Raw genomic sequence first — 26502 nt, forward strand, 5'->3', positions numbered from 1 at the left:
TTGGCGGCCCTTTCCCATGTCTGTCTCTTACAGGACTTTCACTTTGAAGGCTGTGCATGCTAGCTCATCGATTAGGAAAGTCAAGGGGATGTATTGATCCTGGAGTTCATGTGGAGGCAGGAGAACTGAGAGTCTGTGTGTGTGCGGCATGGGTGCGTGCGTGCGTGTGTGTGTGCGTGCATGTTTGGACCTCTGTTTCACTGTCGAGCTTGTCTTACTCTTTCCCTCACTTTTCACCTCTATTAGGCTGCCTGCAGGTGACAGATATGCAATACAACTATATTTGTGTTGAATGTGTCTTTCTTGTTTATGGTAATGAAGCCATTTGATTGATTATTTATTTGATTGATTTCTTGCCTGAGTGACCAATTAATTGATTTTACTCTGCCCTTTTGTACAGAGTTGGCCTAAAAGAGAAATTGGGGTCATTGAAATACAATAAAGTATGATATCCGTGTTAATGATCAATAATACAAATGTCATATTGGTTAGGTAGCCATTCAATTGATTTCTCAATGGATTCATTACTTGCACGATGAATTTTGAGGGAAAGGGGGATGCCTAGTCAGTTGTACAACTGAATGCATGATGGATTGATTCATTCATTGGTTCATTGATTAATCAATGGATTTACCTCTCCTCTTCCTCTGTTCCTCTCTGTCTCCAGACCTGGATGACCCTTTAGTGACGGTGCACCAGAGTGTAGGAGAGGCTAAAGAACAGTTCTATTACGAGAGGACAGTGTTCCTGCGCTGCGTGGCTAACTCCAACCCCCCAGTCCGCTACAGCTGGCACCGCGGACGAGACGTCCTCTCACAGGGCTCCGACAAGGGAGTGGAGATCTACGAACCATTCTTCACACAGGTAAGGGGGAGGCAATATACTATACAATTACTGTATATCAGGGTGGGGTCAATGTAGAGATCTCAATATACTATAGACTCTGGGTGCGGTGACCCCTGGGTGGGCTGATATATATTTATATAAATAAGTGTGTCCCCAGAGACATGGGAAAGAGAGAGGGGAAAAAGAGGGAATGAGAATGAAAGAGAGACAGAAAGAGGTAGGAGAGAGCGCAACAGACAGAGTGCACTCTCAAAGATTATAAAAGCTAGCGAGCCTGAGGTACAGTAGTTGGCTGCCCTTCTGAGTCTTGTCAGGATTCACCTAGGGGTCATGATTTGGGGCTGTACAAATGTTTGATGTATTAGAATAATTGATTATGCTTATGTTATATTAATAGAAGGGGAGGGGACATTATTACCTAGCTTTTAGATAAACACTGAAACTCTATGTTTGTACAGCTATGGATGCAGGGTTTTGGTCTCAGGAGTAAAAAGGCAATGACGTAGTCAGTGACATCACTAAGGCGGGACTTCGGTTTGATAAAACAACTTGAGACCTTGTGTTTGATGCAGAACTTACTCAGAAACATACGTGCTATGTTCCTGTTTGTCAACTTCTGTCTGCAATTGCATTAATAAAGGTTTTTGAATGATTTAATTAAAGATATTGTCATAATGCAAATTTCACCAATGAGCCAATGATGATTGACAAGGAGGAAAGGAACAAACCTAACAGTCTCCAGTTCCCTCATTTTCCTCTCCCCTCCTAGTTCACTTCTTTTCCCTCCTTTTCTGTCCTCTTCTCTCCTCTTCCTTTCTCTCTCTTCCCTCCATCCTACTTCCTTCCCTCAGCCCACCAAGCGTTTGTACAGAGCAGAGATAAAACACAGGCGTGGCATTTCAAACCCAGCATGGGAATGTGGCCTGGTAATTAGCCAGGAAGTGACACGCTTTCATTGAGGGCTCCCTCCTGCTCTCTCTTCCCTCCTCATCTCCCTTCTCTCCTCTTCCCTGCCTTATTCCCTGTGGCGAGCATGAGAAGAACAGAAAGATCAGGGGACGCGTTTGAAGCCACCGTGTTTTTTCCCCCATTGCTAAATACCAGCTTACCGTTTCTCTCTGGCGAAGGTTAAGAGAGGAGAGAGGGATGGTGTTATGGGTGGAGAGCAGAGGGGGATGGTGTTAACTTGTGTTGGGAGGTCATTCTAGAACACCGTGACCAGGTCTTGTTGAGGTCGCTGTTGAAAGCTTTTCTGGCGTGGGTGTGTTGATCACACAGCTGTGTGTCTATACACCCAGACCAACAATCAAGCAGTCTCTTCATCCATTCAATCATCTCTGGGGGCGGCAGCTAGTCTAGCGTTTAAGAGCATTGGGCCAGTAACGGAAAGGTTGCTTGTTTGAAACCCCAAGCCGATTGTTGATGTGCCCTTGAGCAAGGCACTTAACCCTAATTGCTCCTGTGTGTCCCTTTTCTTAATTCCTCCATCCAACCCTCTCTCTTACAGCCCCTCCTCTCTCTATCCTTTACCCCTTCATCCATCTTTTCATGGTTCCCTCCAATCTGTTACGTTTCTCACACAACCCTTAATCTTTCATCCATCCTTCCATATGTCTTTTCTCCATCCTTTTCCTTAACCTCTTTCATATCCTTGTCCATCCCTCTCACCAATCCCTTACATCTCTCCCACCTACTTCATTCCTTCCTCCAACCCCCTTCATCCCCCTCTCTCTCTCTCCCTCCCTCCACCCCCTTGTCCTCCAAATAGATATGTGTTCCTATTTGTTTCCCACTGCGTTAAACTGGCCTCTGAATCATCAGTCCCACCAAATACATCTTCCCCTATCAGCCAAAGCCAGAGAGGAGGAGATAATACGACTGCAACCACAGACTGAGTCCATCCCCAATCAAATACAATTAACGTATAAATGTCATGCAATATGATGATGATCATTGGGGGGAATGAAAGAGATGAGTGATTATGGTTTGTGAGGACTGTGACTGGGATTTGTGTGGACTGTGATTGTGGCTAGTGAGGACTGATGTGCCAGGCTGACTGAAGACCTAATCTGAACCCTTGGTGGATAGGAAGGAGATGAAAGACTCTTATCACATCCCATCACAGAGCTTGGTATTCGTGGAGGGTCGAAGAAACATAACTTAGACACCCACCATCGCAGATTGTTCTGAAATTGTTTCTGTTGTTAGAAACAGATGAGTAGCATTCCTGCAACATTATTTTGTTGAAATATAATTAGATCTCTGAGAAATTAAGATAATTGATTGCCACTTTAATTTATAGGATTCATATAATATTCAATAAATGTGGTACCTAACATCCGATTTGGGCCAAACTTTTTTCTAACAATGAGTTAGACATGAGGAATCCAAAGATATTTTCAAAAGCCACCCTTGGACCCAATCCCACCCCAGCATGTCTATGTCTGTCACGACTTCCGCCGAAGTTGTCTCCTCTCCTTGTTCGGGTGGCGTTCGGTGATCGACGTCACCGGCTTTCTAGCCATCGCCGCTCCATTTCTCATATGTCCATTTGTTTTGTCTTGTTCCATACACACCTGGTTTTCATTCCATAATCACACTGTATGTATTTAGTCCTCTGTTCCCCTCCATGTCTTTGTGTGTAATTGTTTCGTGTTACGTGGTTATCATTACGCGCCTGACTGGGTTTTCATGTTTCCGTGTTTTTTGCACACGGTTTGTTTATTTTGTATTACAGTGTCTTGTATTGAACATTTATTTGTGCCTTACACTTTTGCCTTGTGGGCTGGAGGGCTGGAGGTTTTCAAGAAGCTGCGTTCTTCTGTTATTTTCTCTACTGCCATAATAAAGTGTGCTAAGTTGACTGTGACTTTAAACAGCTTGGAAAATTCAAAGAAATTATGTCATGGCTTTAGAAGCTTCTGATAGACTAATTGACATCATTTGAGTCAATTGGAGGTGTACCTGTGGATGAATTTCAAGGCCTACCTTCAGACTCAGTGCTTCTTTGCTTGAAATCATGTGAAAATCAAAAGAAATCAGCCAAGACATCAGAAAAGAATTGTAGACCTCCACAAGTCTGGTTCATCCTTGGGAGCAATTTCCAAATGCCTGAATGTACCACGTTCATCTGTACAAACAATAGTACGCAAGTATAAACACCATGGGACCACGCAGCCGTCATACCGCTCAGGAAGGAGACACGTTCTGTCTCCTAGAGATGAATGTATTTTGGTGCGAAAAGTGCAAATCAATCCCAGAACAACAGCAAAGGACTTTGTGAAGACGCTGGAGGAAACAGGTACAAAATTATCTATATCCAAAGTAAAACCAGTCCTATACCGATATAACCTGCAAGGCCGCTCAGCAAGGAGGAAGCCACTGCTCCGAAACCGCCATTAAAAAGTCAGTCACTTTTTCGAGGAATGTCCTCTGGTTTGATGAAACAAAAATAGAACTGTTTGGCCATAATGACCATCGTTATGTTTGGAGGAAAAAGGGGGACGCTTGCAAGCTGAAGAACACCATCCCAACCGTGAAACACGGGGGTGGCAATATCATGTTGTGGGGGTGCTTTGCTGCAGGAGAGACTGGTGTAACTTTTTGGGTTACTAAATAATTCCTTATGTGTTATTTCATAGTTTTGATATCTTCACTATTATTCTACAATGTAGAAAATACAACAAATCTAGAAAAACCTTGAATAAGTAGGTGTGTCCAAACGTTTGACTGGTACTGTACATTTTTTTCATTTCAAATAACAAAATAACATTTTCATTAGTTTAAGTTAGTGAAGGCAATATGTAAAAATAACATTTCAATTATTCATGGAGTGCCTTCGTTTTAACTATGAAACAGAAAGCATATTTGTTGGAACTTGGTAACAGCTTATTTTTATTTTTTTTACAAAATACCCGAATGACAATGATGAATGCCAGCAAAACGCGCATCAAATGATGGAAACAGTAGCCTAAACATTATTATAAGCTCCAAGTGTGCTTGATAAATGGTAAAAATCAGCACAAAAACAATAATGGTATTATAATGAATATAAGCGTCAATATGAGAGCAGTAAAAAAAACGTCAATTATTATCAGCTCTTGCTTTCACGCATTGGTATCAGTTGGATTTCATTTAGCGGCTATCCCTTGTCCCAACAGTCAACACAGATCTTCGCCACTTTCACTTGCTTGACATACTTCCCACAAACACGTCTCTTGCAGGTGACACATGTTTCATGGGTTCTGTTCTTTGCGCATCTGGCCACCAGGCACTGTCTCCTCCCCGGGAGCTGTGCACAAAGGCTCTCCTTTGGCTCGCGCAAAGGCTCACGTGGAATCTTTGCTGCTGCCTTGGCCCTCATACAGTATGTCTCTCACGTTGCCCCGTATGCCAGACTCATGATGAAGTCTCTCCTGGGCATGGTGTTGTTCATGCACTGCTTGAACAACAGGTGTGCTTTAATAGCAGCCAAGTCAAGCATGTTATAGAACACAGCAACAGGCCAACGGCGGATGCCTCCTTTCACAGAGTATAGCCGTGCCATCGGATCCAAAATATCCACACCAACCTATGAAACAGAAAAGAATAGAAAACATTAGGATAATTATGCATAAGTTTATATGTGGCGATGCTTATTAAATTGGGTACGTTTTTCATCCGGCCGTGAAAATACTGCCCCCTAGCCCTAAGAGGTTTTAAGTAATATTGACACACCTTTGTTTGGTTGTAGTGCGTAATAGTATAGATTGCAGCTGTCGGATGCATGGTGATCATTGCAGAAACGTTCTTTCTTGCCTTGCATTGATATAGTGTGAGTTTTGTCTTGTCATTCTTCAGCACCATTGTGGAGTACAATAGCTGTGCAGGTGCCTTATTTTGCGCAGAGGGAGGGAGCTCCCGTCTTGCTTTGTTCATGGTGCCGACTAGGCTTGTTTTATTTGCCAGCAACTTGTTCACCAATGACGGTGAAGAAATTGTCCATGGTGACTTTTCTCCCCTTGCCAACATAAGTTTCCACAAGCCTCATCACCACATTCTCCGACACTCGCTCACCTGCTGCCCAACGTGGATGTTTTCCCAGATATGGAAAGCCATTCAGCATGTACTTGGTGTCGATGTCAGTGACTAACCAAAACTTAATTCCAAACTTGTCGGGTTTACTCGCAATGTATTGCGTAAAGCCACAACGAGCTTTTGTTAGGAACAATTGTTCATCAACAGTGATGTTCTTTCCTGGTTTGTAACATCCAATGCTGTTCTGTACAAACTTCTTCCAACCGTTTCCATGCGTCGCATTCTCATTTCTTTGTCATCAAAACAGAGGTAATGCATGATCTTTCTCAAGGTATCCTCTGACATGGTTTCTCCAAAGAATGGTATCCTATACATGTATGACCAGAAGCTCACCATGCTACATATACATGCTCTTTCCACCGAATGCTCCACAGACATACAGGATTGAAATGAACGCTTCCAGCTCATCAACAGAGACAGATCCCAGGCAGTGTCTCCTTGATCCCTGTGCACCTCTGTTACAGTGCAGTCTCTGATGTATTGTAGCATGTCCACGTAACATAAAAAACGAAAGCTGGTGAGTGCGTTGCTGATGTTGTTTTTTGCTTGATGTGTAGGGCCTGCTCTCTCAGTGATGACATGTTGTGCTGTTGTCATCGGTTTGTTCTATCCAAATGGTGCCATCCCTCCCTCTTTTCTGTCTCACGGTTTCATTTGGTGGTGGAGCAGGCACCTGCTCAGTGCGCACTGTTCTGGCTTTTTTGCGCATAGGCCTCGGAGGTGTAGGTTATTCAAGTCGAGGCTCAGAATCAGAAAAATAGTCATCAGAGATGTCAGGATTAATTTGTTCCCCTCCATCTGAGATATTTTCATTCAGATCTTGTAGCGGTGCTAACGCAGCATATGCATCCATTCGTCTTGGTTATCTTGCCATTCTACATTATGCAGGCTCTCACTGTGTACTCCAAATAGGCCAGAGTAGACTGATGAAATTGCTTGGATTTGGTGGACTGATATAGGGTACATACCATTTTGAGATTATAATTAGAATATACCTATTCAATAGAACGGCCTGCCCTGTTATTCATTCACAGTTGGTGATTACATAATTATATTTTCACTTCCCTTCACTCATCAACTCACCTATTCTCCCCCTTTATCACCCATCGTACTTTACTTCATTTTATTTCATCTGTTATGTGTGAAATACATTTTGGTATAGTTTAAGTTCAGTTTCGAGGCAATTATTGGGGTGATTATCAACTGAGCACTGCACTTTCCAATGTCGGGAGAGTGAGTGGAGCAGGGCCTACTGTCGGAAAACCATTCAAATAATGACATGCCCTCCTAAAACTGATAATAACTCCAGTTCTGTTTGTGATGGCAGTGTGTTATATATTATTAACAATGGCAGTGTGTTATATAGACTTATTTAGGAAAAGTCAAGGATGGAGGGTGGCATGACTTTAAAAGTAAAATTCATTAATAAGCAGTTCTAGTGTTAAAGGGATAGTTAAAGGGATAGTTCACCTAAATTACATATTGGTTTCCTTACCCTATAAGCAGTCTGTGGACAAGGTACGACAGCACCATGCAATAGTTTTGTTGTCCGCTGTTTCAAATGCTACATTTTTAGCATTTGTGGCACAAATTCAAGGCAAGTCAATGGTGCCTATATTAGCATACAAGCATGTCCAAATCATCCTGAAGTATCAAAACATTTATTGTGTAACTCAATAATGTTCCTTATAGATGATTTGTATATGAAGCACAGAAACGCTAATATACTGTAGGTACCATTGACTTGCATTGGATTTGTGCCATAAATGCTAGAAAGTTAGCATTTGAAACAGTCTCCAGGTAAACAAAACCAAAGCATGGGTTGCTGTTATACCTTCTCCATAAACTGCTTACACGGTAAGGAAACCAATATGTAATTTTGTAATTTGGGTGAACTATCCCTTTAACAATGATTGGGGGGGGTTCTTAAAAAAACACCTAAAAGTAGGAACACCATCTAATGGTCAGAATCTGGTAATATCAGCATGCAGGAAGGGACATAAAACAAACAAATTGAATGACTCATTTCTCTTAACAGGGAAAGAAAGACATCACCAAATTCATTACATAGGATGAAGAAACAATACTCCGAGCCTCAGCTCCATACTACTTGTCAGACATAGAGAACTGATACTGTATACTCGTTGTTAGGGTTGGCGTGGGGTGTGGGGGTTCTGTGGGTTGACAATTTCTTTGGATTCCTCATGTCTTACTTACTAATCAAGTTTCCATCCACAGTTTTATGCGATTAAAGTCATACCATATAAAACAAAACCCAAGACAACTGTGATGAAAACAGGAAGTTTTGGTACAATTTTATAAACGCTGCCAGATCATTTGTTCGTTCGACATGCTGGGATCTTTTTATGTCTGTAAATCAATAATGAACTAAATGGCGGTGGAAATGTGTTTATGCACAAATATTGATGTAATAACATGATATCGACGTAAACTTGGAGTCACTCGACGATATGGTGTGTGGTCCTCCCAATATGTCTCAGGAAAGCATGCAGTTTATTAGGCTACCGATTTAAATAACTTATGATGAACTTCACAGGGAGGTGAAAGTGCACAGTGATCTTGATGCGCCTTTCCAACAAATATCGAGAGTCTGATTCTGGTGACAGGATGATCAATGCTTGACTGCCGTTTGACAAACACAAATATTCTCACTATTATCTATAATAATCTCATCATGTAGACTAGCCTACCCGCACAACCTACCCGCACTATATCTGTGAGCAGTTGACTAGAACGCATGTGCCTAGACCAGAGTTTGCTATTTAACGCAGCAGTTTTGGTGACAAAACTATTGGTAGAGTTCAAAATGCGATGGAAACACATTGAACTTTAAATTTTTATTCGGTACATGAAAAAGTACATTTTGTGTGCACTACGTCATCACATACACTGGTGTTTTATCCACAACAAGGCCGTTTGGTGGAAACACACTACTGGTGGGAAAATGCACATACACTGTATATACAAAAGTATGTGGACACCCCTTCAAATTAATGGATTCTGCTATTTCAGCCACACCCGCTGCTGACAGGAGTATAAAATGGATCACGCAGACATGCAATCTCCATATACACACATTTGCAGTAGAATGGCCTCAGTGAAGAGCTCAGTGACTTTCAATGTGGCGCAGTCATAGGATGCCACCTTTCCAACAAGTCAGTTCGGCAAATTTCCACCCTGCTAGAGCTGCCCCGGAGTAACAACAGCTTAGCCACGGAGTGGTAGGCCACACAAGCTCACAGAACGGGACCACCAAGTGCTGAAGCGTGCAGTGCGTACAAATCATCTGTCCTTGGTTGCAAGACTCACCGAGTTCCAAACTGCCTCTGGAACCAACGTCAGCACAATGCCAAGCGTCGGCTGGAGTGGTGTAAAGCTCGCCGCCATTGGACGCTGGAGCAGTGGAAATGCGTTCTCTGGAGTGATGAATCATGCTTCACCATCTGGCAGACCAACGGCCAAATCTGGGTTTGGCGGATGCCAGGAGAACGCTACCTGCCTGAATGCATAGTGCCAACTCTGAAGTTTGGTGGAGGAGGAATAATGGTCTGGGACTGTTTTTCATGGTTCGGGCTAGGCCCCTTAGTTCCAGTGAAGGGGAATCTTAACGCTACAGCATCAATGACATTCTAGACGACTCTGTACTTCCAACTTTGTGGCAACAGTTTGGGGAAGGCCCTTTCCTGTTTTAGCATGACAATGCCCCAGTGTACAAACCGAGGTCCATACAGAAATGTTTTGTCGAGATCAGTATGGAAGAACTTGACCGGCCATCACAGAGTCCTGACCTTTACCCCATCGAATACCTTTGGGATGAATTTGAATGCCGACTGCAAGCACGGCCTAATCGCCCGACATTGGTGACCTCACTAATGCTCTTATGGCTAAATGGAAGCAATGTTCCATCATCTAGTGGAAAACCTTCCCAGAAGAGTGGAGGCTATTATAGCAGCAAAAGGGGGACCAACTCCATATTAATGGCCATGATTTTGGAATGAGATGTTCAATGAGCAGGTGTCCACATACTTTTGATCATGTAGTTTATTTTCTTAATGTACATTTTTGAATATTCGCATGAAAATCTGTCGTCATTTGGGTAAAAACCTAGCTATAGTTAGGAAAAAGTGTTGTCCAAATCGGATGTGAGGTGCTATATTTATTGAATATTATATGAATCCTATATATTAAAGTGGCCAATTTGGGTGCAATCAATTAGCTTAATTTCTCAGATTTCAAATTACATAAAAAATGTAATAATGTTTCAGGAATGCTTACCTGTTTCTAAGTACAGAAATTGTTTCAGAACAATCTGCGGTGGTGGGTGCCATGGCTTGCTGAAATGACATGGAACAACCCTGGATTTCCTGTCTCTGTTTGTCAGGCTACTGTGTGGTGGTGGAGGAGTCAACCAAACAGACACACACAGTGAAACTGAAAGATCCCCGCTGTCCGATGTGGAGTGGTGTAGCATGTGGACCACGTTGTGTGATCCATGGTGTGATTTGCGCTGTGGTTTGGCACCGGGTGAAATAAGGAAAAGCTTTGATGTATTATGATGACTTGTTTTACAGTGAACTTCATGCAGATTTGTTCCTTGTTTCATGATTTACAGTAAATGTGTATGGCATTGAGTTTCAACATTTTAATATTTTCTGAAAACCCCTGTGAACTATGGGAAAGTTTCCAGAATTTTGCAAGCATTGAATGAAATGGAGATACTTTATGAAGTGTGTTTATTATTGTGTTAATTCTATTTGCACACATTTGCACACTAGTGTTGTTGTGGTTGTGTATCTGAGCTGCAGGGGGAGACGAAAATCTTGAAGCTGAAGAACCTTCGTCCGCAGGACTACGCCAACTACAGCTGCATCGCTTCTGTTAGGAACGTCTGTGGCATTTCCGACCGAAACATCGTCTTCAAACTCACCAACAAGACAGGTTGGTACCATAGCATAGTTTTCAAATGCACCAACAAGACAGGTTAATCTTCAAACACACAAACAAGACAGGTTCGTCTTCAAACTCACCAACAAGACATGCACCATAAGGTTTATCAGAAAACAGCAAACCTCCATCCTCTTTTTCTTCCTCTCCAGCGTCTCCCTCCATTAAGCTACTGGTGGAGGATCCCATCGTGGTGAACCCTGGCCAGACGGTGTCCCTGGTGTGTATCACTACGGGTGGGGAGCCCAACCCCACGCTGAGCTGGGTCAGCAGCTCCGACAGCCTGCCTGAGAAGAGCGTGGTGAAGGGTGGAACACTCACCCTGCCAGCCATCACTTCAGATGAGGCTGGGGTCTACAGCTGTGTGGCCAGTAACAACGTGGGCAACCCAGCCAAGAAGTCTACCACAATAGTGGTCAGAGGTGAGAGGGGAGCAGGAGTGGGGTGTTTGTTGTAGGTGGAGTGTACAATACATATATTGTAGAATCCTTAGAACAGCACTGTCAGCCTTGTCAAGAGGGTCCGACCTCTAGGTATAATGACTTACTGTATGTAATGGGCTGACAGAGGCAAGGTCAGAGATTTTAGTCCCGCTTAGGCTGCTCATGGGCTATTTCTTTATGAGCTAATCCGATGTTCAACATTCAAGTGAAAGGAATGGTTATTAATATGGTAACTACTTTCTTATGCTGCTACAGAGTTAATACAGTATGTGAGCATTGTTTTACTACAATTGACATATCTCACTTTTGATGTTGCATTAGGAAAGCTGTATTGCCTGTACGATCCTACAACACACGGTGCTATAGTTGGAGACACATTGAGAGTATATCAACGTATTCCATACAGTGTTACGACTTCTGTGCAATAAACGGTAGGGTGAAGCCAATAGCATGGGGATGCATGTGAAACCACTCATTAAAGATACTTATTAACGGTCAATTAGAGTCATTAAGCCATGGCAGTCAAGCTGAAGGCACTACAGGCTGTTTGCCAATCAACTGGGATGAGGACTTAGCGTCCAAGTCTCTTCTCCTCAAGGTAATTGACACACGAAGAAGCTAATAATTGCAGACTTGCCTTTGGGAGCTGCCAATGTGTTAAGGATTTAGTGTCCAATGCGCTTTCCCTCAAGGTAATTCATACATGGAACAGCCAATAATTATAGACTTGCCTTTGGAGGAGCCATTGGTTCTCCGGCCGTATAGTAGGATGAGACATTTAAATGTTTGATTTATATAATGTGAGTCTTAAGTGTTGTGGTGAGTTGAGTGAAGACTGTGTTGCCGGAGAAACTGGGATGAACTCAGTGAAGTAGGACAAGCACTTAGCACAGTTCATTTGGTCATGCTGAATATGACAGCTGGTTAAGATAGTGGTGGTGTGTGTGTGGGCATGCACGTGTGTGTATGAGCATGCATATTTTATGTGTGTGTGAGTGTGTGTGTGTGTGTGTGTGTGTGTACAGATATTACACAGTATATGTGTTACTATATGTTTAAAGTATGTATATTTGTGTACACATGTTTGTGTGTCTTTTTGTTGATCACACTCTAGTCCTTGAGAAGCCCTCTCGTGCTGGTGTTGCCAAAGGGACTGTCTGTGTTTTCCACAGATCTGTCGTCAGCAGATGGTGGCGTTTCTGACCATGCTGTCCCACCAGCCGTGCTGGCTCGCCATTTGGCTCACCCCCTCTTACAGTGCTGTGTGTGTGTGTGTGTGTGTGTGTGTGTGTGTGTGTGTGTGTGTGTGTGTGTGTGTGTGTGCGTGTGTGTTTGGCTTGCCCCTTAGGACAGCTCAGCATGCTGTTGGTTCACCGCAGCTCTACTACCATGATCTTTTCATGGATTAAAGGAAGGAGACACGTCTGTAAATGCAGGTCAATACCCTGTGTTTTTAGTCCAGATCACACAACAATGTTTGGCAACAAAAGGATACTTTAGTGACACAATGACCTGGACAATGAGATATATTCTCCACGTCTATCAACACTAAGTTCATTTTTTAGAGAATGTGTTTGCTGTAAGGTTTGTGTGTGTGTGTGTGTGTGTGTGTGTGTGTGTGTGTGTGTGTGTGTGTGTGTGTGTGTGTGTGTGTGTGTGTTTGCGTGTATGTGTGTGTAACTACTGCATGTCTGTGAATTGTTCACCACACTGGTTTATCAAACGTGAAGCGACAGCATGCAGTGAGAGGAACGTCTAAGAGACATTGCCTTACGTTCATTTCCTTTTCCCCCACCAATACCATTTACACACCTAGTACTGTAGCTACGTTTCCTAGTACTGTAGCTACGTTTCCTAGTACTGTAGCTACGTTTCCTAGTAGTGTAGCTACGTTTCCTAGTACTGTAGCTACGTTTCCTAGTACTGTAGCTACGTTTCCTATTACTGTAGCTACGTTTCCTAGTACTGTACCTACGTTTCCTAGTACTGTAGCTACGTTTCCTAGTACTGTAGCTACGTTTCCTAGTACTGCAGCTACGTTTCCTAGTACTGCAGCTACGTTTCCTAGTACTGTACCTACGTTTCCTAGTACTGTAGCTACGTTTCCTAGTACTGTAGCTACGTTTCCTAGTAGTGTAGCTACGTTTCCTAGTAGTGTAGCTACGTTTCCTAGTACGGTACCTACGTTTCCTAGTACTGTAGCTACGTTTCCTAGTACTGTAGCTACGTTTCCTAGTAGTGTAGCTACGTTTCCTAGTAGTGTAGCTACGTTTCCTAGTACTGTAGCTACGTTTCCTAGTACTGCAGCTACGTTTCCTAGTACTGTAGCTACGTTTCCTAGTACTGTAGCTACGTTTCCTAGTACTGTACCTACGTTTCCTAGTACTGCAGCTATGTTTCCTAGTACTGTACCTACGTTTCCTAGCACTGTACCGACGTTTCCTCCCTGTGCGTTCTTAAAACAGTGTGCTTTGCAGGTGTGTGATGTGGAGGAATTAGTGGTGCTGGAGGTAGCAAACATTCAGAAACAAACAATGTTCTGCTGTTGTCTCGTTGTCTCGCCTGACAATTCCTCCAGGACTTTCTTCCTTCCAAATGACTCCAAATGAGACATCAGCCATTTCAGACAGCGAACACACACCAACTCACACGCACAGGCAACCCCTCCACACACAGGCTCTACACTCTCTGTGAGGGGGGTTCTGTGTCATTAATAGCAGAGAAAAACTGCAATGGGTTTCATGGTGAGCCTGCCTGCTGATATTATTTAGGCTGTTGTTGGGAATTGTTAGGGAAAAACAAACCCCTCATGACGTGACTTGTAACAACCTGGATGTCAGCATGTAAATCAACATGTGAATGACTCAAATTTGCTCTGGAATACATTCTGGTCCGGAGCTGCATACATTTCCATTCATAAATGGCAAATGTAATGGTCTGGGTGAATGGGCCTGGCAGACAGACTAGAGTTGGGCAGCGGCCGTCAAGACTGGGGTTATTTGTCAGTGTGTGTAAGTGCGGTTGTTTGTGTGTGTGCATCCTGCTGGCCTGTGACTGAACTTGTCAAGTTCATTAGAGGTCAACCAAAAGGTAATATACAGCACAACGGCCTGTCACTCGCCACGTCCAAACATTGGCATGTGTCAGTGTGTGTGTGTGTGAGCGTTAACGTGTGGAGGCATGGTGTGAATGTGTGATAGTATGATGATAATCAGAGAGGGGTGTGTGTGTGTGGTCGGGGTCTGGGGTTGGACGGTGTGTATGTGTGTCTGGCGGGGGTCTGTATGGCTGGGGTCTGGTACTAATATCTCTGTCCCCTGTATGTCTTTACCCTTGACTAATGTCCCCGAGAGGAGGTAGGTAAAGTAGAGGAGAGAGAGAGCCATCTGGCCCTGAGAGGACCACTAAGCTAAACCTGCTGATTACTAGTGGGAGAGATGACTGGATGGATGGAGGCCATTGTGTGGTGCCAAAGGAGAGATGAACAGACAGAGAGGGAGAGAGACTGGGGGTTAGAAAGAGAGATATAGGTGTCAGTGCCATCTTGTCAGCCAGTCTTAAGAGGAGGGTTCAGGGATAGTGTGTGTATGTCTGTCTCTGTGTGTATGTGAATTTGTGTGTGTGTGTACGTGCCTGTAATTGTGTCATTGTACTCACGTCAGGGGCATGTATCCCCTCATAAGCTAAGCAGCTCCCATGAGGGGGTATTGTAATCAGCTGTGTGACTAGAGTTCTCTATGGACCAAACCCCAAAAGAGACTTCTTTCTTTGTGTCATTATCTACTTATTCATGTTACAGGCCACCCATTATTATTCACCACAGCTACTGTGCTACCATGGACACTATTACACACACACACACACACACACACACACACACACACACACACACACACACACGACTAATGTCTTAAAGCCAGGGAGAAGAGTACACTCTCTTTACAGGCACAAGCACTTTGGCTAAACAAAACACGCAGGAGGTTGCAGGAGGTTGCATCATGATTCATATTCATAGAGGTAAATAAAATCCAGGTAACTAGAAAGTATCCTATTCATCAGTGCCCTAGCTACAATGTAATCAGTGTAACCTCTTTAGATCATAGAAGAAAGAAAGAAAATGCGTGGCATAGTGAAGTGTAGTAAGTGTTTAAACAGTTCCTTCCATTGTCCTTCTGATAATGCAGAGTAGAAAAGGCTTCTGTAGAGCGCAGGTAGGAGGAAAGAGCTTTAAAAGAAAAGTCTTACTGGATACAGTATTTATTGATCATTTCTTTCTCTCACGCACAACCATGGCCCTGGTTCTGTGACAGAAATGTTAAGAGCGGTGAAGAGAACCAACTTCCAAAAGCCTTTTCATTAATAATGCATGGTGAATGTGTGTTTGTGCACGTTAACTTTCTTTTTGTGCCTCGGTGATCACGGTACTTAAATGCTTTTAACTACTGCAGTGAGCTAAATCAGGGTCACACAGAGTGTTTCTTGGTAGTCCTAAACACATCTACTTTGAAACCAAAGTATACACCTCACACACATGGTTATGGGCTTAAAAAAAAGAAGGCACATGTACCATGTCAGATATAGAGTTGAAATGCATTCAATTATGAGTTTGCATCCCAATATTACACGTTATATACATCACAGAAGACTGAAATGTAACAAAACTTTTTGAAATTAATAATATTCCAACCATGAGGTCACTAGAGGCCGATTTGGTCATTTGAATGCAGGAAAGGTCTACATTCAGTAAGTGTTTCCTGTTTCTGAGCCGTTTTTTTCTATTCAGGCTCTCTCCTCTCTTCTCCTCCAGCATGATCTCATAGACTAGACTTAACACAGTAAACAAAAATTTGGGACACAAAATTACTATATTAATGCAAGAACAGCTCAAATAAGCAAAGAGAAGGGACAGTCCATCATTACTTTAAGACATGAATGTCAGTCAATCCAGGTCAAGAGCCTCGATTTTTATTTCAAGTGCAGTCACAAAAACCACCAAGAGCTATGATGAAACTGGCTCTCATGAGGAAAGGAAGTTACCTCGGCTGCAGAGGATAAGTTCATTAGAATGAACTGCACCTCAGATTGCAGCCCAAATAAATGCTTCACAGAGTTAACGTAAAAGACACATCTCAACATCAACTGTTCAGAGGAAATTGCGTGAATCAAGTTTTCATGGTCGAATTGCTGCAAAGAAACCACTACTAAAGGACACCAATATGAAGAAGAGACTTGCTTGGACCAAGAAACACGAGCAATGGACAATAGCCCGGTGAAAATCTGTCCTTTGGTCTGATGAGTCCAAATTTGCGATTTTTGGTTCTAACCACCGTGTCTTTTTGAAACAAAGAGTAGGTGAACAGATGATCTCCGCATGTGTGGCTCCCACCATGAAGCATGGAGGAGGAGGTGTGATGGTGTGGGGGTGCTTTGCTAGTGACACAGTCTGTGATTTATTTAGAATTCAAGGCACACCCTTGAATGAGTTGGTGTGCCCAAACCTTTGACTGGTACTGTACATACATACATACATACATACATACATACATACATACATACATACATACACAAAAATAAATAACACAATATCACAACATACTATCCCTTCCCTCCCACGTCCTCTCATATCCCCTGTTGGCCAACATTCTTACTCCTGATAAATAGAAGGCAATTGTTCAAAAAGGAAATTAAAGGCTGCCATCTCAAGAAAAAGTAATCAATACAACCTCTCAAAATGTAATTTTTTCTAAGTGTAGAAAAGGCATTCGATCTTTCAACCAAGATGTTACAGTGGGAGGTTTAGAGGATTTCCAATTAAGCAAGATCTGCTGGCGGCTATCAAGGAAGCAAACGCTACAACGTCTGCTTTACTTTTAGTGAGACTAGGTAACAAAGATGGAACTCCAAATATAGCAATCAAAGGACAAGGCTGCAGGTCAAGATCTAGAATTTTAGAGAGAGTATTAAAAAAGGATGACCAAGACTCAGACAGCTTAGAACATGAATGAAACATATGGGTGTGGGTTGCCGGAGTGATTGAACATCTGTCACGTCATTTGTGTCTGGGAGGAGTTTACAACGTTTTTCTTTGGAGTAGTGAATTCTGTGCAAGACCTGTAACTGAATTAAACTTAATGAGTACATGAGGATGTGGAGTTAGCCCTATGGGCCTCCTCCCACCAGTAAGGTCAAGTTCAAGTTCACTACCCCAGTCTGTCATGATTTTGTTTATTGGAGAGGGTTCAGAGGAAAGCATAATGTCATATAATCTAGAAATCAGACCCTGCTGATTCCACAGCAAAAAAAAAAAAAAAAAGAGAAGGGGCAGAAAGTCTAAAATGTTGACGAAATTATCCACAGATCTTCAAAGTAGAGAGCACAATGGGGTTTCCAGTATACTTTGAAGGACACAAGGACAGTGGGGCACAAGTAAGAGCAGAAAGGGAGGATGATTGGCAGGAGTGTGCTTCTAATGAGCACCAGTTGGTACTTGAATTACACCAGACCATAATCTTTCGAACATTGGTTGCCCAATAGTAAAGCAGTAAATTTGGAAGTGCCAATCCCACCTCCATCTTGTCTCTTTCTTTGAAGTTTCTCTTTCTCTATGTATCCTAGGTGATTTGCCTGCCCAGATAAAATGACTGACGAGCCTATCCAACTTGGTAAAAAATGATTTCGGCAGAAAGATCAATTCTGCCAGCTAAGGAGAGAGGCAGACTATCCCAGCGTTTTAAGTCTGCTTTAACTCATGTGACTAGACTTGCAAAGTTAGTTTTATGGAGGGTAGCCAGAGAATGTGTCATATTCACACCTAAATAGGAAAAACCAGAGGGCTCCAGGGGGAATTTGCTTGGCAGTGGGGTTGATCGGAAAACATTCACTTTTCTGAATGTTTCATTTGTAACCTGAGAATGACCCGAATGTGTCTAAAATATGCAGTATGTTATTGACAGAGTTCACAGGGTTAGTGATATATAACTGTAGATAATCTCCACTTTGAACACTTTGTGTTCTTCACCAGCTCGGTGGATTCCAGTGTGATGATGATGATAATTTAAAGGCCAAGGAAAGCGGTTCTATCGGAACTGCAAAAAGGGAGCGGGGACATAGGACACCCTTGACCGGTCCCTCTGGAGAGGGGGAAGTATTCTGAATGTTGAGAGTTGGTGTGTACCCTAGCCATAGGAGAAGAATAGAGCAGACGTATCCATGAGATGAAATTGGACCCAAAACCAAATCTTCCCAAAATCTTAAAGAAATAATCCCACTCCACCCGGTTGAAAGCCTTCTCCGCATCAAGAGAAACAACAATTTTGGGGTCTAGAGAGACAGAAGGAGAGAATTTAATGTTCAAAAGACAGCATACATTGGAAAACAGTTGTTACCCTTTGATGAAACCTGTTTGAGCATCAGATATGACATCCTGAAGGCAGGGTTCCAACCGGCATGCTAGAACCTTAGATAATAGTTTAACATCAGCGTTCAAAAGTGAAATGGGTCGATATCAACAACATTTCGCCGGATCTTTATCTTTTTTGAGTATAAGTGAGATAAAGGCTTGAGTTAGCATCGGGGGAGAGAGCCCTGTGATATGGGGTCCATGAACATATCTAATAGTAATGGGGCGAGTTGATCTGAGAATGTTTTATACAAATCGACGGGGAAGCCATCAGGGCCTGGGGCCTTGCCAGTTTGCATTAACTTTAGACCCTTTGTTATCTCATCTAGATGCAGAAGGTTATCCAGAACTTTACTCATGTCCATATCAATGGATTGAATATCCAAGTTATCTAAAAACTTGTCCATAGCCGTATTATCTGATGGGGATTTGGATTTGTAGAAGTTAGAATAAAATGACACAAAAGTTAATATTAGGGGGATCACTTGTAAGATTATGGGAAGAGTCATATACCTGAGAGATGAGATGCCTACTGGCGTTTAAGTTGGTTTGCCAAAAGGTGGCTGGCCTTGTTACCATGTTCATAGTATGTCCCCTTTGTTTGTTGCAACAGAAACTCTGCTTTATCAGTGGAAGCAGATTAAATTGTGACCGGCTGCCTTGATTTGGTCTTATGTAGCAAAATTTGAAATTGTGTTTTTTACATTGATTAAAAGCAGAGACCCAGAGCTACAAAATGGTATATCATACACTGCATTTGAGGAACAATTGGAAAGTACTTCTGCAAAAGCGCTTTCTACATTCATGACCCAAATGGGTTGTGCTGATCCATGGCGCTTCCTCCACCCGGACACAAAGGACTTCTCCTACTTTTCTCATGTTCATCAAACCTACATAGACAACTTTTTTTTTTTAGATAGTAACATTCTCCCCTCAGTTAAAACGACATAAGAGCTAAGTCCACATTCTGGACTTAGCAAAAAAAATTGATTTAACAAGACCCTATGAATAAAAATGACGACACCTCCCCCTCTCTTCTTTGGGAGACGTTCAAAGCTGTATTACGGGAATATATCATTTCATACAATGCTCATTATGTCAAACAAAGAAAACAGAATCGTCAAGAACTTGTGGATTCATGACAATAGACCGGCAATATTCAACTTCACCATCCCCTGAATTATACGCGGAGAGGCTGAAACTTGAAACTCAATTATTGATAAGAGGAGAAGTCAAATGAAAAAGAAAGAGGAAAAGAGAGATTGAGAGAGGAGCAGAATGAAAAAAAAACATCTCAATAAAAAAACTCAAATCCTTTAGAGAAACAGAAACAGAGCACAAGAATCTTTGGATAATGCCAACATACACACAGTCCATAGACACATTTTTTTTTACAAAAGTGATAGTACAATACCATTTTAAAGAAAAAAATACTAATCCTAAACTCATCATTATGAACAAGACGAGCAGCAGGAATTCTCTTACTCAGCATTCGTTGATTACCCTAATGTGCTGTGAGGTCAAACTGACCTAGGAAAGAAGTTACATACACCCTTGAAACTAAAAAAGAAAATATGTCAGTAGGCATGTGCACTCATTGGGTTTCGGTCACACTTTAAACAAAGAGTATAACCTTCAGCTTTAGTTATTGAACAATGTTAACAGCGATCAGTGGCATTTCATATGATGTAGTCCACTAGGTGTCGCCAAAGGGCAGAGTAATGAGAAACATTCGAAATGAACCAGTAGGCTATGAAAACGGTCAGCCCCTGTTGGTAAATTATTACAAACATCCTTAGGGGTAAATAATGAAATAACAACTAGCATTTTGGATATGTACAATTAAGCAAACGAACCATGGGTCTAAACTCTTCAGCTAGTGCAACAAACCTCTACTGGATTGGTGGGTCCCCTCCGGGACGGTTGAGCTAATGTAGGCTTTTTTTCTCTTTGTATTATCTTTTACCAGATCTAATGTGTTACATTCCCCTACATTCATTTCACATTTCCACAAACTTCAATGCGTTTCCTTTCAAATGGTATCAAGAATATGCATATCCTTGCTTCATGTCCTGAGCTACAGGCAGTTAGATTTGGGTATGTCATTTTAGGCGAAAATGTAAAAAACAGGGGCGGGTCCTTAAGAGGATTTATTAAACAAGAGTAAAATTAGAAGAGAAGAGTAATAGTTTTAGACTCAATGTCATAGTGGAGCCCAAGATAAAGTGAATGTGACTGAGGTCTATCAGTGACCAACATCACCAATTAAGGTCAGCGTGAACCAGAGTAGTTCAGAATGTCCATAAAAAAAAATACAATAAAAAAAACATCCAGCAGACCCCCAATGAAAAGTATAAATTTAGGCTAAATTGAGGATTAGTTGCAAAAAGTTGTCGCAGGAGAGACCTTGTGCATCTTCTTTCTACATTGCTCAACTGGAAGCCACTTTGCAACTACTTACTACTTTTAGCCACTTTGCAAATACTTAGCATGTTAGCTAACCCTTCCCCTAACCCTAACCTTACCATTTAACCTATCTCTTAACCTCTATGGGCTAGGTGGGACGCTAGCGTGCCACCCGTGGTGCACTCCATCAACAGCAGGTGCATTTCAAGAGCGGCAAATTTGAATCCAAATAAATGTCAAAATTCAAATTTTTCAAAAATACAACTATTTTACACCATTTGAAAGATAAACATCTCCTTAATCTAAACACGTTTTACGATTTCAAAAAGGTTTTACGGCGAAAGCATAAATTTAGAGTATGTTAGGACAGTACATTTACAAGAGTTGTGTGTAATGTTTTGTCAAGTCAAAGACAGGGTCACCAAAACCATAAAACCAGCTAAAATGATGCACTAACCTTTTACAATCTCCATCAGATGACACTCCTAGGACATTATGTTAGACAATGCATGCATTTTTAGTTCTATCAAGTTCATATTTATATCCAAAAACAGCGTTTTACTATGGCATTGATGTTGAGGAAATCGTTTCCCTCCAATAACCGGCAGTCAAGTCAGCGTCACAAATTAAATAATTAAAATTAGAAAACATTGGTAAAATATTATATTGTCATTTAAAGAATTATAGATTTACATCTCTTGAACGCAATCAACTTGTCAGATTTAAAAATAACCTTACTGGGAAATCACACTTTGCAATAATCTGAGCACTGCGCCCAGAAAAATACGCGTTGCGATACAGACTAGACGTCATGTTGGGGAGATCTAAAATCTAAAATACTATGTAAATAATCCATTACCTTTGATTCTCTTCATCAGATGTCACTTCCAGGTATCACAGGTCCATAACGAATGTAGTTTTGTTCAAAAAAGCTCATCATTTATGTCCAAAAATCTCCGTCTTGTTAGCACATGATCTAAGCCAGCCGGACTTCTCGTCATGAACGAGGGGAAAAAATATATTTCCGTTCGTTCAAACATGTCAAACGTTGTATAGCATAAATCATTAGGGCCTTTTTTAACCAGAACATGAATAATATTCAAGGTGGACGAATGCATACTCTTTTATAACGTATTGGAACGAGGGTACCCAACATGAACTCGCGCGCCAGGTGTCTAATGGGACATCATCGTTCCATGGCTCTTGTTCGGTCAGATCTCCCTCCAGAAGACTCAAAACACTTTGTAAAGGCTGGTGACATCTAGTGGAAGCAATAGGAAGTGCCAAAATATTCCTCAGCCCCTGTGTTTTTCAATGGGATAGGTTTAAAGTCAATACAACACATCAGGTATCCACTTCCTGTCAGAAAATGTCTCAGGGTTTTGCCTGCCAAATGAGTTCTGTTATACTCACAGACACCATTCAAACAGTTTTAGAAACTTTAGAGTGTTTTCTATCCATATATAATAAGTATATGCATATTCTAGTTACTGGGTAGGATTAGTAACCAGATTAAATCGGGTACATTTTTTTTATCCAGACGTGCAAATGCTGCCCCCTAGCCCTAACAGGTTAACCCTAACCTTAACCCCTAACTTAACCCTTAGCCTAGCTAATGTTACCCACAACAAATTGCAAATTCGTACCATATCATACGAATTGTAATTCGCAACATATCAAACGAAATGGATGATGGACATACTATACATAATGTAACATATCATACTAATTTAAGTGGCCCAGATTTTTATTTACTATGCTACATCTAACCATGAGTCCAGGTTGTCTCCTCACCTCTTCTCCCCTCTCCCGCTCCAATTTGCTAGGATTCTTCTTAATAAGTGACTCAGCCGTTCTGTAGGACTCGATTTCTGTGCCTGGGCTCTGCCTTCTCTGTATACCAACATGCTCCACCAGCATACTCCACACCGCTTCTATAGTCGCATGTTCTTTTGAGGTATGGATGAAGTGCTGGAAGTGATGTAAGAACAGGCAGAGACAAGCAGAGTGTTGGGTTTACCCTCTCCAACAGTAAATGGGAAAGTTTTGTTTCCAAGCGGTGCCCGCGTTAAAGATTCACTGGGCATTTGTAATGATTGTTGTTGTTGTATAGAGGTGTTTGTGTGTACGTGCATGCGTGATTGCGTGCGTGCGTGCTTGCTTGCCTGTGTCTCCTGTATCCTGGCTTGAGGAATGTGTGTAGAGTTTTGGGGAAGGATTTGGGGTTTAGTGGACAATATGTTTTCAAGAGGCGAGGCAGTCCACACTGTGTTGACCTTGAACTTGACTTGACAGTGTCAGAGTATTCACACTAGACAGTTAACTAAGGTAGAGTGAATTGTTACAGTCTTAATCCAATGTTTGTACACTAACACCTTTGTGACACACATGCACGCATGCACCCACACGCACACACACACACAACATAAAAAAGTAACCTTTATTTAACTAGGCAAGTCAAATTCTTATTTACAATGACAGCCTACACCAGCCAAACCCGGACAACGCTGGGCCAATTGTGCGTTGCCCTATGGGACTCCCAATCACGGCCGGTTGTGATACAGCCTGGAATCAAACCAGGGTGTCTGTAGTGACACCTCAAGCACTGAGATGCAGTGCCTTAGATCTCTGCGCCACTCGGGAGCATAAATGGGATCTGATTCGATTATAGTAGTCCATCCCCTAGGATACAGTCTGTGTACTAGTATTAATGTAATGCTGTAATAGATCAACTCAACACAGAGGCAACAGAAAATAGCCTTTCACACTGTTAAGGTACACTGGTAGTATCCACTCTAAACCAGTTCATTCACTGATTCCACATACAGTACCTCTATGTGCTTGTATTTACTCTTTATATGGTTGGAACCAAGTGTATACTGCTTCCACCATTGTGTAAATACATCCAATAGTATTACTGTATTATATTATATCTCAGGAAAATTGCCTTTCCAACATGATGACATACTAGGCTGTTATATTGAAAGCGTACAGACAGAGCGGTGATGTGGCTTTTCGTTAATACCTGATGTTTGAATTGTGAAGGTCACTGTCAATCCATGGATATATTGAGATTCAGCACCAGTTTTTCAATATCAACAGACATAATTACGTACGCAACTCCTTTTGAACAATATTATATATGATATCAAAAGAGCTTTTGCCTACATTATAGTCGAACGCCTACACTGTAATCGATCCATGGCTATATTTTGAACAGCACCACTTTTTCAATATCAACAGACATGTAATTACATACGCATCAAATGTTGAACAATACTATATATAATATCGAATGGTCATAAATTCTTGGCAGAGACCCTCTCCCCCTGGTCATGCAGAAAGAGAGGGAGAGAGCACAGAGAGAGAACAAAGGCCTTCACTTGGCCAAACTTCTAAATCCCCAAAATGGGAGAATTAAATAATATTTATACTTTTGAGAATGTGGGAATGGTCCGTGGACACATAAGGGACAGTTATGATGAGTGTGTTTCATTTGGTGATCTCATGAAGGACAGGAAACACACATAACGGTATCTTTTAAAGTGTACATTTCCCAGCTGTCAGGTTTACATCTAAATATTGTGAAACGTATGTGATTAAATATGAAACTATTTGTGAAAAAATGTAATGTTATATTAACATTCTAAATGAGAGTATGGATTTTCAAATAAGGATTAACTAGTCAGTGGCCACACCCCCGTGAGCCCAGACATCACATGAGGCATCATAGATCCGCCTCTTCTTTGACAGAGGATTAAACCCACTCCTGAAGAAATTCACACCAGACCAAAACATTCCGGGTGATGCTGATGTGTTTTAAACTACAGCAAGCCAAAGCAACCCAAGGTAAGCCGGACGTCTCTAAAGGTTAAGACCACGCAAACCATAAGACTAGAAAACCATCCCATGTGGAGCATTAGCTACACGTCTGGAGATGGTTAGACTCTGAGACTTTCGATTCACTACAGAAGGAGCAAATTCTAGACTACACGAATTACAGTTAGTCTGCAGTTAGAAATTACGTTAACCTAGAATGAGAATACTGACAACCGCCGAAGCATCTATCTATGAGAACATTTCTGAATGGTACTCTGAAGTATCCGTTCTAACCGCCAGGGCTGCGAAAGACTTTGTGACTTCAATGAAAGTTAACCAGAGACTCTGATGAACCCTACAAGACGATCGAGGATTCCAACAGAGTAGCCAACAACGACATACGGGCGTAAATATATATACATTGCAATTATTCTCGAATGAGCGGCCATTCATGTGGAAAGGATTAGTATTTCAATGAATATAATTATAGACTGTGTAACGAATCCATTTGGTCTTTCCCGCTCTTTCTTAGTCCCACCCCTTTCCTTTTGTCTACCAAGCTGTCATATCTGTTTAGCCCACTAGGGACTTTTCTATCATTGTTAGTAACCAATATCTATTGTTTGTTTGTTACGTATTTCTGTGATTATTTAGTTAGTAAATAAATAATTAAGCCAATTTGTATATTGCTGATTCATTATGGAAACTAGGGTTCGTGCATATAACCAAGAATTGTACGACGTTCAGATGAGACTGAAAGAAGGTAAAGAATAATTAATGACTGATGACTGAAATGTAAGGGATCTTTAGATCTCTAAGAATTCATTCGGAAGACGGAACTCCTTACGCTTACCACGCTTACCACACCAGACATGCCACCATGGGTATTTTCACAGTTCCCAAATCCAGAACAAATTCAAGAAAGCATACAGTATTATATAGAACCTTTATTGCATGGAACTCCCATCTCATTTAATGAACAGAAAACTTGGTTTAACAAAACTGATAAAGCAACACCTCACGGCAAGCAACACCTCTCCTCTATTTGACCTAGATAGTCTGTGTGTATGTATTGATATGTAGGCTATCTGGGCCTTTTGTAAATTGATGTAGTTCTGTCCTTGAGCTGTTCTTGTCTATTAATGTTCTGTATTATGTCATGTTTCATGTTTTGTGTGGACCCCAGGAAGAGTAGCTGCTGCTTTTGCAACAGCTAATGGGGATCCTAATAAAAATCAAATACCAACATTTGTTGAGACGTGTCAGGAACAGTCTTCAGTCTTTCACCCACCTGCTGACATTGATTTAAGTCTGGTTTGAGTGTGGTTTCTTAGTGTGCAGGCTTGTGTCACTCTCTTTCCCTCTGTGCCCCCCCCCCCCCCCCCCCCCCCCCCCTTCCCTCTGCTCGGCTCCAGCATCGCAATGTTTTGCACATTCAATTTCCTGTGTTTAAATCTGACATGCAGGTTTTGTTTTCATTTTCCTTTTTCGCCAAACTGAATATGATAATGTCTCAAGGGAATTGCTAGATGAAAAGATTTCTGTAGC

General features: G+C 41.8%; 1 protein-coding gene across 1 annotated transcript in view; it reads left to right on the plus strand.

Annotated features, from left to right (window-relative positions):
• Window positions 1-26502, plus strand: part of LOC106571582 (MAM domain-containing glycosylphosphatidylinositol anchor protein 2) — a 416194-nt gene that overhangs the window by 226583 nt on the left and 163109 nt on the right. The window contains exons 4-6 of the mRNA XM_014144816.3: window positions 668-864; window positions 10749-10881; window positions 11040-11309. Of these exons, the coding sequence (XP_014000291.1) occupies window positions 668-864; window positions 10749-10881; window positions 11040-11309 (600 nt within the window). The remainder of the gene's footprint in view (window positions 1-667; window positions 865-10748; window positions 10882-11039; window positions 11310-26502) is intronic.

Source organism: Salmo salar, chromosome 15 (genome assembly GCF_965601325.2).
Source record: "Salmo salar chromosome 15, fSalSal1, whole genome shotgun sequence".
NCBI lineage: Eukaryota > Metazoa > Chordata > Actinopteri > Salmoniformes > Salmonidae > Salmo > Salmo salar.